The sequence below is a fragment of the Rutidosis leptorrhynchoides genome, chromosome 11 (assembly GCF_046630445.1).
Source record: "Rutidosis leptorrhynchoides isolate AG116_Rl617_1_P2 chromosome 11, CSIRO_AGI_Rlap_v1, whole genome shotgun sequence".
Lineage (NCBI taxonomy): Eukaryota > Viridiplantae > Streptophyta > Magnoliopsida > Asterales > Asteraceae > Rutidosis > Rutidosis leptorrhynchoides.
In genome coordinates, this window is record NC_092343.1 from 336,096,223 (window position 1) to 336,110,889 (window position 14,667).

At 35.0% G+C, this 14,667-nt stretch overlaps 1 protein-coding gene across 1 annotated transcript; it reads right to left on the reverse strand.

The window, feature by feature from the left end:
• Window positions 1–861: 861 nt before the first annotated feature.
• Window positions 862–3,218, reverse strand: LOC139875799 (uncharacterized). The gene is made up of 5 exons (XM_071863094.1): window positions 2,909–3,218; window positions 2,379–2,736; window positions 2,177–2,239; window positions 1,506–1,948; window positions 862–1,037 (listed from the first exon to the last, which is right to left on the reverse strand). The coding sequence occupies exons 1-5, from the start codon at window positions 3,216–3,218 to the stop codon at window positions 862–864; spliced, it is 1,350 nt and encodes a 449-aa protein (XP_071719195.1).
• Between the last annotated feature and the right edge of the window lie 11,449 nt (window positions 3,219–14,667).

A 14,667-nucleotide genomic window follows, 5' to 3' on the forward strand; every position in this document is an offset into this window, starting at 1 on the left:
CATCTACCTCAAGATTTGTTGATGCAAGTATTGCTCTTTCCTTAAAATATGTAGAATTCTTGAGTTCCTACTGTAGAGAAGGATATGTTGAATTTACAATCGTTTCAATAGGACTGTAATTTGAATTAAGTAACATGTCGTTAGGAAATTCTACGTCCGCTTCTCCATCGTTGGGTAGATTAATTTTACCTTCACCGATGTCTAAAATCCATTTAGCGAATTCAGTAATTTCATTAACATCAGATTCGGAAACGCTTTAAAGAAGTCGTATGTTCTTTGTGTAAGGAATTTACAATCACGCCATAATTCATAGGAGTGAATTGAACCATAAAATGTTTCTGTTCTGCTACCTTTAGGGATGACCGGTAGTATTTGGCGAAAATCGCCTCTAAAAACAACAACCTTTCCACCAAAAGGGTTGTTGCTGTTTTCTGAATGTATAATATCTCGCATGGTTCACTCAAAAGCTTCGACACAATGTCTATGCATCACTGGGGCTTCATCCTAGATAATTAACTTTGCTTCATTTAAAAGTCCAGCTAATGGACTATCTGGTTGGATAGAACAAAACGAGTCTTCAAGAACATTTATAGGAGTTGCAAAGCGTGAATGTGCAGTCCCGTCTCCAATCAGAAGCAACGCTACTATACCACTTGAAGCGACATTGATTACCATATCACCATGTGCATGAAGTGCAGCTCCTAAAGTTTTCTATACAAATGTTTTACCTGTTTCTCCATAACCATAGAGGAAAAAAGTACCACACTCATCCTTATCAACAACTTCGATAATTGTATTATAAAAACACCTTTGTTCGTCAGTCATAGTGGAAAATAGAGTTGCATGTTCTCTGACGAGACTCTATATGTCATACGAAATCTCATCCTGAATCATCATGTTGCACGAGTAATCTATATATTCATAATCAGGGAATGGCATGTTGGGAATATTCTTCAAGCTATTTCCAGAATTATTCAACATTCGTTCGATCTTTGCTAAAGCTAGGTTGTAGAGTATCTTCTTGAGTTCATTTTCATCTACATCAAATATTATAGTTTGTATATAAGCAAAAGGTACATGCTATAAAGCCTAAAGTTTATAACAAAGACGTTTTAGGTACTGTATATAATCTATTATAAGTATACAAAAATTAATGTATATAAAATTTTATCATTTGTTATACATAATATACTTATACGTATAAGTATATAAATATAAAGTTTATATGCAATTGAAGTGAAGTAAGAGAAAATAAAAGAAATAATTGGTAACATAATGTCTGAAATCGGTAATTTAACATTAGGTAAACCGAGTTAACATAAGGAAAAGATAGTTACAAATAATGACATATAAATAGTTAATATTACCTAGATTATGTTGTTTATCAGTACACTCCAGTATTAAGTCTTCAAATAATAGGTCACATGTTTCTTTCCAAACACGATCAGGACATGAGAGATTATCTGTTGTTATTAATGACACAAATAAGTCTCGACAAAAATCACCTGATGCAACTTCATGAGTCTCTTTTATTGAAGCAACATATTCGCGATCATCTTCCAGTAGTCCTAATGCATAGCAAGCTTCTTTGAATGTATCATGTACCTGATTATTTACAGTTCGTATATCTTCATAGCAAGTGGGTCCCTTTACTTTATTGAGCAATATACGTAAATAATAGGTTTCACCAGCCTTGGGAGGAACAAAATTGATTCTTCCTACAGTTCGTTGTTCTTTTTGTCTCGTCCATTTTGTAGCTAATTTATTCCACACGTAATGCCTTGGAAATTCAACGTACGTATATTGACGAGCATTTTCATCTATCTCATTACACCGCATCCACTCGATGAATTGAGATGTACCTACACTAGGGTTTGATAGGACAGAATCCACATAATCATCTGCATCGTAAAGTATTGGTTGATGGTTTGGTAGATGAAACTGAAGCCTGTACACCGATGGACTTCTGTGTAAAATTTCAAAGTTGAACAAACGCCATGATGCTTCACATACTGACAGGTAGCGATAACTGTAATAATTTGCAAACTCTTCCTTGGAATTTGATTCTCAATGATTTGATTCTGTAGGCTCAGAATTATGAATTGATATTGAAATTCTGTCTGGACCCTTACTTATGTATTTAAATAAATATTTTATGGATCCGATCTGGTTGCACCATTCAACATTCATATGTGCTTGGAATTGTTTCATTAGTTCCTTGTTGTATGGTACAACGTACCTACAATGACGAATATTTTGTTTAAATTTTTTAATGCAAAAATGGATCCTGTTAGCATAATCAGATAATGCTTTGAACAAAATTGTATATGATAAAAGTTTAGTATTATATGTAAAAGCAAAAGGATTTGCAGAATAACCTGTTGTCGAGCTGTGTGGTGCCTTTAATTACAAAATTACCACCATCACGCCTTTTATATCGAGGATATGCAACCCCATCAAAATGAGTTTCTTCAATAAAATCCTTTGGAAAATGCTTTGAACAAAATCCCTGTTTTGTCATACATGGACGCGTCTTATGTTTTGGTCCACACGGTCCATGAATCATGAACTCGAATACAATAGAGTATAATTCAGGCTCAGTATCTTTGTTGGGTAATTCTGCGGTGATAAAATTGTCGATGTCATCTGGACTTGGTACCTTGTCCTTTTTGTTCACAAATAAGCAAATGTGAGCGTGCGGTAGACCTCGCTTTTGAAATTCAATCCTGTATAAATCTGTGCATATGTATAATTAGTTAGCCGTTAAGTTGACATATATATGACTAAATTGTGTTTACAATGAGGAAAAATATAAATGATTATTACCTCCCAGCAATTTACCAAACATTTTTTGATACTTGAATTTATGCATAAGAGCATCTAGCTTCATTTTAAACACCCTGCATACAATGTCTGTCCTCTTGATTTAAGTTATCCTCATCTAAGAATCTCAAAATTTCCTGCCATTTTGGATTGCATGTAAAAGTGATAAACAAATCAGGATGTCCATAAGCTCTTACAATGGCCATTGCATCCAAGTAGTTCTGCTGTAGATACCTTGCACCACCAGTGAAAGAAGCAGGTAAAATCACCCTATTACCAATGTCAGAAACTTCTTGGTGACCACTTTCTTGTGCATCGTAAAGGTTAGCGTAAGGAGTTACACGTAAAATCTTTTGATTATTTCGAATGTAATTTAAACGCGTGTTCTCCACCATAGTGTATGCATCAACAATAAACTGTTGCAACAACTTTCTTGACAACAAAATTAACGAAAATTCACCAACCCGAACTTGTAATCGATAAGCAAAAAACTCTCTAATGGTTAATTTAGTTTATCCAGGATCACTTGAAACATCAATGCCTCTATGATACACATTCGTCCTCTATCCATCCTCAGCAAATGGAAACAACAAAGGATAATGTAGTGCAAGATACCTAATATGCAATTCACTGATACGTCTAAACTTTCGTGACCGTGTTTCCAGTATGATATCCCTCTTGTCAGCAGTACCATTAATATCACCAACTATTATAGCAGCAACTTCATCAGGTGTAGGTAGATTGTGCGTTCTACCATCCTTATCCGAACTCCCAATCAAATTGATTCGGATAGGTTCCCTTGCATTCACAGCAAACCTATCTCTCGCCATACGAAATTTTTTAACTAACGGATTAGTTGCATCCAGTAAGCCTTTAAGTTCATTAACAGTTGAAAATTAAATGGCGTAGGGATTACAAGAACTATTAACCGTACGAGACCTGTAATGAATTCAAAATATAACAATACTATTATGACAATTAACTGCAAAGTATACATCAAGATGTATATATATAAATGAAAAGAAAAGGGTTACCCATTATAGGCATTAATTCTATTTTTGACTCGTTAGCTGTATCAAATATGTAAAGTTGACAATACTTTAGATTTTCTCCTTCTTCAGGTAGCAAGCTTCCAGCTAGATGGTAATTTTGACCGTGCATTCGATAAACATAAGGTGCACAACCAGAATTAACTTTATGATCAATCTTCCCCCCATTGATGTAAAACTAAACATCATATTGTAGCGTCGAACAATGTCAACAAAGTTTTTACTTTTTGCTGAATGACCTCTGTACAAAGCAAGAAGATATGCAGGAGGAGGTAACAAGTAGAGTAGTTCAACTTTGCCATGTAAACAACACAAGGAATACATCTTAGTACGAAAAGCTTTGTTACCACGCTGAGCCTCGGCCTTCCATAGTCTGGCTTTACATGCAGAACACACGTAAATTGCATCTCCTACGTCTAAATAGTCTGAAAACATAAGATAGTGTATGTATATGAGAAATAAATAAACACATTGAAACAAACACACAAAACGCTCACACATACCCATAACCTAACACACGGACATATATATATATATATATATATATATATATATATATATATATATATATATATATATATATATATATATATATATATATATATATATATATATATATATATATATATATATATATATGAACATAATCAAGAACACTTTGTGATTCGGTAACATTGTAAGCAATCATTGAAGCGAAAGTGCGACTCCTAGTCCAATCTGTGACACGGATCATCCAAACACAACACTTATTGACTATCTCATACAGCTCAGCCGGAAATTTCTTTTCATCACCACACTGCAAACAAAATATGATTTGTTACTCAACCAATGCTTCATAAGTATATTTATGAATAATTACATACACAAGTACGTATGTTATAATGGTTACAAACTCAATTAAAACTGTTGTGAATGACATACCTTTAAAGCCAACTGCACTAACCATTCAGAACTCCTGTTCAACAGCTGAGACAGTTCATGCTGGAATAAAACACAAGGAACAATGCCAGTAGAGTCTTCAATTTGAACAACTAACCTGATTCTGTTTAGATTTACAAAAAAAAAAAATATAAGTGCATCAACAGGTGAATTTAGCTAAAAAGTGATAAGCCAAAATTGTAGTATGACATAATTTTGTGTGTTAAATATAAATATTATATAGCATATTCGAATTTACCATGGGTTAACATCAGTCACAGGTCCACAATTGTCACATTCATATTCAGCGTTCGATACATCAGATGGGATTCTGGGCCGGCATATTTTTTGCACTTATTACATGCAAATGTGATCCAACCTTTGTCTTTGTCGTTGACAGATACCTTTGCCTTAACAACAAACTTCCCTATCTGTTACATAATAAGGCACGTAAGTGTATGTAGTACTTTTTTTCCTAATTTTAAAATATAGGTTTAATAATATGACGTAAAATTCACATGGGTATTTTTTAGTATAGCTCATTATGTACCTCAAATATATTCTGCAGCTGCTTACAAGTGATAACCGAGCGTTTAGTCCAAAGTTTTAATTCATCATCCAATTTGGGTGTTACAGTAGCTTTTGCAGACATTGGGTGGAGACTACCGGTCTGAGTACGCTGGTAATACAATAACGAAATAAAGTTATATGGTGCTTGAAAACAATATATGGATATTGTTCGTAAGATATAGCATTAGGAATGATAATACTATAAAGATCATACATACCATAGGTGGGGGTACAGCTTCAGCATGAATGGGACGAATATTAGTAACATTAACATTACCACACAACTTATCGTCAATCATTTGGAAGACATCTTTGTCATCAGTCACATTCTCAACCGTCAAACCAGTGTAATTGAAGCGCAAATTAAAATCAAAAACTTTAATGTGCCATACAAAGGAATTCAGCAAAATTGCATTGAACTCAGCAGGGACCTTCTGTGGATCTGATGCCTGTAAAATTGCAATAAAAGCACAAGATTAGCTAGAAAAGTTCATTAAGTTATGATATTTTATCGAAAAGTATGGTTGTATATCCAATGAAGAGATATGTAAATTTACCGATTCAGCCTTCTCCCTCAACCATGAAACACGTTTCTTCAACATCTTTGATAGTTGAGAATCGAACAAAACTAAAGTGCACTCGCCAGTAGCATCCCCAACGGACATAGTTATCCTGACTCTGAATATTGACAAGTGTAACTGATAATGCATTCCAATGTAACTATTTAAAATATACTACTAATATGCTTTATATAATTAGTGTAATGCAAAACTGTAATTGTTTTCATTAATACCTAGGAAAGACATTTTCAGCAATACCACAGATCATATACAGTCTGATTGATGTCAACACACAACCTTGGTGCAACTTTCTTGTTGCATTTGGTACAGGTATAACTAAACCAGCCTCCGTCTTTATTAATCTTCTGAACACGACCCCTTATAACACAGATAGTTACCTAGTACATAACACATATGATTATGAAACATGTGTCATATAACACAGATACTCATAATAATTTATAATTTATAATGAATGTAACAGTTAGTCTTAATGGCAGTGAATGGAAAACTATAGTAAGGCACACCTCAGTAATATAAAGCAATTCCTCCATAGATTTTGGTGAATGTTTTGAGAAACGTTCAACAGCAGTTTGTAACACAGTTTCGATCTTCAACTCAGTAACGTGAGGTTAACCAATGGTTGAGATATCAGCATTAACATCAGACCTGTATGAATATGAATTTTATATTAATGACGTTTGAGTGAATAATAATTTCTGTATTGTATCGTAATTTATAAGTATGTTCTAAACCATAAGAACAATAAAATAATATCTAGTTTATTTGTTAAACGTACTCAGCCTTAAAAGTTCGAATAGGGGCAACATCCTCGTTAATGTAAACACGGTACCCCCACAATTGGTTTGAAACCTGAGCAAACCCTGCAATGATAGTTAATTTAGTTAAGCATAGGTAAGATACAAAGTAAACATATTTTTGGCAAACCAATATCGAATATTGATATAATTTGAAGTATACCTTGCCAGTCACGAACTTTGCAGTTATGAATAAGGACATTAATTGGCACATCATTATTTCTATGTTGGGACACAAAATCAAAAATCTTGGTCGCATGATCAGACCACGGTGCACACTTGATACGATGTCCGCTGAAATTCAATTAACAACATAATACATTATATTGAAGAAAACATGTTCAGTTATCTGAATATGGTCAATGCTATCAATCGGAACCAAGTTTGATACAAACACATTAATTTAGCAATACTTATCAGACAAAACAAACTCAATTGATTTGGTATCGACACCTTTTTCGCGCTTAATACGAAGGGGGTTCATTTCAACCAGTCGACCCACAACATCTGCAGGAAATAAAAAACACTAAGCATGTTAATAAAATATTTTGGATAAGTTGAACATCAACATATGTTTATGAGTGAATTAGCGGAATTCATTGCATTAAAAAATATTAAAGACACATTTACCGAAGACTTGCGAGGTGTTGATCCTCCACTCGATCATATCAAGAAATGGCACAGTGTTGAAACCATTAGCTAGTAGTTCGAAAGGTTGACAACGAACCACATTAGTGGTTCGCTACAACATTATCTTCCATGGATGATTAACAATCATCACCTTATCATCACATGCCACAACTCCAAAATTGGATAAATCAAAGAAATAGCCTTCTTTGAATGTGTTGATAAAAAAGGAATCAAATTCTTAGTGACGGTAGCACGAACTTTATTTCCCTGAAAATAAACATATAGTTATGATGTATGAGTTAAAGAAAGAAAGTAAGAAACATATGTACTGAATTCATACATAATGAATTTGGCTTTTTAAGGAAATACAAATTAGTAATAGCAATGTTGAATGCAAACAAAAATGTATTTTTTTAACATATGGCAAAATAACTGATACTGAAATAAATGTAAGTTGTGTCCAAAAATTGATGAAAGAAACAGATATAAAAATACGATTTTTCTGAAGTAACTAATATCATATTAGGCCACATATCAGTTATAAGAACAGTTAAAAATCAGTAACTTAAATCATATAAATCTACAACAAAACTACTTGATATTAGATAAACAGAATGACTATAATGAGTTATACAATCAATAACTAATATCATATTCTGTAATAACATAGCCAATTAGTTGTAATATGTAATATACTCTGAAGTTAACAGAAATCATTAAAATAGGTCAATGCAACATATTTTTGTGTAATACATACATATTTATATAAAGACTAAGTAAACAATTACATGTGATAACATTAGAAAGTTCAAAAGATAAAAAATAACAATTTAATGAATAATTATTTAAAATATTTAAATTTTTTTACCTCATAGTCGATAAAGATAATCTCATAGGCCATAGCAGACATTGGATTGTTGAAGCATGTCTTTTTCCAAGTAAGAAACACCAACACGAACTCGAGTTTCATTTGTAGCTTGATTGTTTAGTAGATTAAGAGGTAGTGGTTGTCCTGCGTCACCCATTTTGGAAGTGAATTATGTGTGTGTAATGAGTTATCTGAATAAGAACCACTGGTGAATACTTATAAGCAGTCGAAAAAAATTCAAAATTATCAGAATGGAGGGAAAAACCAACAATTACTTACATACAGTTTTCCTAAATACATCCGGATCATCCGTCATCCGTTTATATAAATTATAAAAATATATAAATATAAATATATAAATGTTAGTTTATTTATACTCTTTTTTAAAAAAATAAATGATATATTTCAAAATTTTTAAAAATTAAGAATAATATATACAATACAATTAACTTATTAAGTTATAATTAAATTAAAATTTTAAATAAAATTAATATTTAACACACTAATTTGAACAATACCTGAATTGATTGGAGTAAAGTAATGAAAATCGATGACTCTAAAATTAGTGTCAATACGATTGAATATACTGATTAAGAGCACGATTATTGAAACACGAAGCTCATATACAGTTTTTTGGACAACCCGATTTCGTGTGGCTTAACCCACCAAAGTATCCAAGAAAAAATGGAATTAGGGTTACGATTTATAATGATATGATTGTGGTAATGGATGTAAAGAATTACAGTAACATTGATTTGGGAAGGTTTTCGTAAAGTTGAATTGAACATTCTTTAGTATTCGTGCGATTTATTTATTGTTGAATGTAAGACCCGAATCCGAATTGTACATTATGTATATAAATAAATAGTGGCTGGAATCTGTGAAAGGGGAAGTGCGCGGTGCGCACCTGGACGCGCGGCGCGCAGATCGAGCTGACAGCTCACCTCCTTCTTTTTAGGTATTTTAAAAGGGGCAAATTGGTACTTTCATATGTGGACGAGTTTAAGGCCCCAAGACCAGTTTGGTGGGTGTTATAACTTCATTTTCATCTACCTTATCACTTCCACATCAATTCTAGAGAGAGAGGAAGTTCTAGTGTGAGAAAGCTCAAGCAAAGGAGGAAGAAGCTCATTTCGGGTTGAAGCTCGAGTTTTAAAGTTGTTCATCTAGTCACTAGCTACGTTGTGATAGTGTTGGTAAGTCTTGACTCCGTGTTTTGAGTTTTAATTGATTTATGGCTAGGGTTTGTTTCATTTGAGACTTGTAAGACCCATTTGGGGGTTAAATGGGTAAGTTTGGGTTAAATTGATGTAAAGAAACCCTAATGGTTATAATCTAGGGTTTGGTCATGTAATTTGAGGTTTGTAAGTGTTAATTGTGTAGTTAGTCACTAATACACTTGTGTAACGATGAAAGATTGTTAATGGTTTCAAGTTTGACCAAATTTGTAAGTCTAAGTGTTAAAATGGGTCAAATGGGTAATGGTTGACCTAATTGGGTGAAATGGGTATGAAATGCCCTAAGTTTGGGTTAGTTGGTGTTAGTAAACTTTAATCACTACCTTTTAGTGATTAATGATTAGTCTTGGCCTTTAATGGGCGGTTGTGGTGTAAATGAGTCATTTAATGCAAACGGGTCATTAAATGCTCAAGTGTTAAATGTTGGTGACTAGTCCAACTAGTTTGTGTAATAAATGTGTACTTAATGAATTAGGTACTTGCTTTGAAGCTTACGGAAGTGTTTAATCACCACCGGCGTGATAAGGTGAGTGGAATAATTATGCGTGTACGTATATAATGTATTTATTTGTGTAGCGGGGAATGTGGGATAGTCGCGGTGTTTAAGACACCACATTCTATGTAACGAGTGGAATAGTCGCGGTGTTTAAGACACCACTCATGGTTTGATTTACATGTGGATTAGTCGCGGTGTTTAAGACACCACATTGTCATGGAGGTGAGTTAGTCGCGGTGTTAAGACATCACCCGGGGGATTAGTGATTACGCGGTGTTAAGTACGCTAATGAATGTTATGAACTCCGACGGTCTTTCGCGAGTACCGTTCCCTTGTGCATTTGGTTAACCATGGTTGTGTCAGTTTTGTATTAGCATATTAAATGGTGAACTATATGCTACTGGTGATGCTAGCTTATTGTGAATTGCGGACTTTTAGTTTATGGATAATGTTTGCATGATTGTTGAAATGCTAGCTTGTATGCGGTATTATGTAAGTGATTGCAAGTAAGTAGATTATATATGTATATGTATAATTATTGCATTCACTAAGCGTTTTGCTTACCCTCTCGTTGTTTACCTTTTTAGGCTCTGGCGTGGACAGAGGCAAGGGTATATGTTTGGATTAGAGATTCCCCTCTTGGAATTGATAATGGAGGCTTTTGTGATTCGACCTAGGTTTTGGGTAGTTTAACCCAAACACCATGCTCGTCATTTGTTTGGTATTTAAACTCGTGAGTCGAAAATACTTTTGGTGTTGTACGGGTCGTCGTGCCCTTTTTTGTAAACTATAATCTTCGAAATTATGTAAATTACATTTGATCGTAACCAAATTTATGTTGTGTGAATATTGGGTTTTGAAGTTTTGGCCTTCTAAGTGAAAACTGGCCAACAGCCCTTTTTGTGTACTAACGCGTGCCGCGCAATAATGTGCGCACCGTGCAAATGGGTAAGAATGTAGGGACCTGGCAAGTTTTATTTCTGTTCCGATTTCATGCACTACTGCGCGTCGCGCATGTCTGCGCGCACCGCGCATCTGGCCTGGCCAGCTTCTTTGTCCATTTTAAAAAAAAAAAAAATGTGTCGTGTTTTGGGTAATCGGGGTTGGGTTGTTATAAAGGGTATCAGATCATAGTCTAAGGGATTTAGGCTACTTGAGATAGGTGCCTAGACTTAGACTTTATTGTGTGTGTGCTTTATGCGTGACTTGTAGGAGACGGGTCGGACCGGGATTGATTAGTGCCTACGTTTATGTGATCTAACCTTGCGCTAATTGTTTTTGTGTTGTGTTTGCAATCATCAAGCGAGATAGACGTTGTACTAGTAAGTTAATTCGACGTGCTCGCGTAACAATGATTAGCTACCATTGTTACGGGTTCAAATCGTGTCAAACAAACAATGTACGACGATTGTTGAGCAAGATGAGGCGGTGAGGTGTATATGTATTTGTGTCATGTCTTTTCATTCATTGTTTGACCTATTCCGTTTTATAGCATGAAGATAAGAAATGGACACGACACCAATGACGGAGGTACGAGTGAGGACGCCAAGTTTACGACTAAGTTTGAGGCCATCTTTAAACGTCAAAAAGTGGAGTTTCTCGAAGACGTTAAGAAGATGTTCCTAGATTCAATTGACGAACAAGTAGTGGATCTAGTTAAAGAACAAATTAAGGCCGTTCTTCATGAAGATAATGTTGGAAGGCGAGACTTCCACTATAAGAATTTTAAGGATTCTCAACCTCCCACTTTTGAGGGCGAACGAGACCCACTTAAGAGTGCCCGTTGGATCTCCGATATGGAGGGGGCTTTTCGTACTTGTGAATGCCCTCTCGATAAGAAGATGAGGTATGGTTGTAGCATGTTAAGAGGTGATGCCAAGTTGTGGTGGGATGCGAAAATCTAACTCTACGGTGAGGAACAATGTATGGATTTCACTTGGGACGAGTTCTAGGCGGAGTTTTTCAACGAGTACCGAACTTCGGCCGATCTTACTAGACTTAAGGATGAGTTGCGTGCCTTGAGGCAAGGGTCGATGGATTTGAACACTCTCAAATCCGTTTTCTTGTCAAATACCCAATTTTGCCCGGAGTATGTCGGGAATGATAAAATGTTGAAGGAAGACTTCTATCGAATCTTGAACGACAACTATCAAGAGAAGATTGGTGTAAACATGGTGAAAAGTTTTGATGAGTAGTTCGATATGGCCAAAGGTTTTGAGTCGCTTGTCTTGAGAAAGAGTGGCTTTACTTTTAGCAAAAGGAAGTTTGAAGCTACTAGTCACTCGAACAAGAAGAGTAAGGGTGCGAGTGAGAGTGAGAGTGTTGGTAGTGTAAAGAAAGGTGCTTCTGGAGTTTTTACTTATTCTTGTCACAATTGTGGACGAAAGGGGCATATGGCCCGTGATTGCATGAAACCATCTACTACAACCAAACTCACTTGTTTTAATTGTGGTAAAGAAGGGCACCGAAGAACGGAGTGTCCCGAGTTGCGGGATGATCATGTAAAGAAGTTGGAGAAAGCGGCGGGTACGGCTAAGGGGTGAAATTATTTGAAGACCAATGGTGAGGCCAAGCAATCCAATGAAGTTGTCTCAGGTACTTTCATGGTTAACTCTAATCCGGCAAGGATATCATTTGATAGCGGTGCTAATTTGTCTTTTGTGTCGCCTCGATTTGTGTCTAAGCTTAACAAACCGCTAGCTAAGTTAAGTCATCCGGTAGAAGTTGAAATAGCGGATGGCAAGACAGTGCTATGGATTGATGTGTGTAAGGATTGTAATGTTGTGTTTGGTACCGAAACGTTTAAAATTGATCTCATTCCGATATTGCATGCCATGAAAAGTTTATTGGTGTCAAGACCCCAAGTGGGGGAGAGTTAATCATTCATGGCGATAAGCAGAGGACACTCGTACCATTATGCACTTATACACGGGCGTGACGTTTTCTTAATAGTGGTTGTATGGTTTTTCTTGCCCATGTAGTTGATACTCGTGATGAGCCACCATCCATTCGTGAAATTCCGGTAGTTAATGAATTCGAAGATGTATTTTCGGATGAATTATCGGGTGTTCCGGCAGAAAGGCAAGTCAAATTTCGCATTAAGTTGGTTCCGGGGGCTACTCCCATTGCTAAAACTCCTTATCGTTTAGTACCAACGGAAATGCAAGAGTTGTTAAATCAAACCCAAGAGTTTCTTGAAAAGGGTTTTATCCGACCGAGTGCTTCGCCATAGGGTGCTCCAGTTTTATTCGTTAAGAAGAAAGATGGTAGTATGCGGATGTGCATAGATTATCGGGAGTTGAATAAAGTGACGATTAAGAATCGTTATCCGTTACCTCAGATTGACGATTTGTTCGACCAGCTCCAAGGCGCGATGTATTTTTCTAAAATTGACTTACGGTCCGGCTATCACCAAATGTGGGTCCGTGAGGAAGATATTGAGAAAACTGCTTTTCGGACGCATTATGGGCATTATGAATTCGTAGTGATGCCTTTCGATCTTACGAATGCACCGGCGGCATTCATGGATTTTATGAACCGAGTATGCCAACCTATGTTAGACAAGTCGGTAATTGTGTTCATTGATGACATACTTGTCTATTCAAAAAGTATGAAAGAACATGAACGTCATTTGCGTGAAGTATTGAAGACTTTGCGAAAGGAGAAGTTGTATGCTAAATTCTTAAAGTGCGAATTTTGGCTAAGGGAAGTGCAATTCCTTGGCCACATTGTGAATAAAGAAGGCATTCAAGTAGATCCGGGGAAGATAGAGACGGTGGAGAGTTGGGAACAACCGACTACGCCTACGGAAGTTCGAAGTTTTCTCGGATTGGCCGGTTATTATCGTCGGTTTATCCAAGACTTTTCAAAAATCGCTTCTCCTTTGACGAAATTGACAAGAAAGAACGTGAGGTTTAATTGGGAGAATGAGCAAGAGATCGCTTTCCAATTGTTAAAAGAGAAGTTGTGTCAAGCTCCGGTGTTAGTGTTGCCGGAAGGTGTAGAAGATTTGACGGTTTATTGTGATGCCTCATTAAATGGTCTCGGGTGTCACGACCCGGAAAATTTCGACCAATTTTAAACCAAACTCTCGATACGATAGTGTAATTTCAACACGATAAGCAAAATCTGTTAGGTTGAGTCTCAAAAATTTTGAAACTATATTTATTCAATTGACCTTCGACTATTCCCAACGATTCACGAACAACTATTTGAAAATAGATTCATACATGTTTGAATATATTAAATGTAATTACAAGTTGGAAATATAGTTATTATAGTAATATTATTACTATCATTATATTTATTAATATTAAAATCAATATTAATATTATGATTATAGTTATAAATTAAAAGGTTAGGATTATCAAAATAAAGATGTTAAATATCAATATTATTATAAGAAAGACTAAAACTATAATTTTAGTTATTATTATCATTATTACTAAAAATTATCATTTTATTTAAAATTATTATTATCATTATTTTTATTACTCTTATAATTATATTTATTATTACTAAGTATTTTTTTTATTATTATCATTATTAATATTATTGTTGATGTCAAAGCAGAGGGGTATAAAATACTATTTAATTTTTGCAGGAAATACTATTAAATACGATACAATTTTACACAAGATATTTATTTATTTATAGAATGGATATACTTAAACCTTGCTACAACACTTATAGGCAGT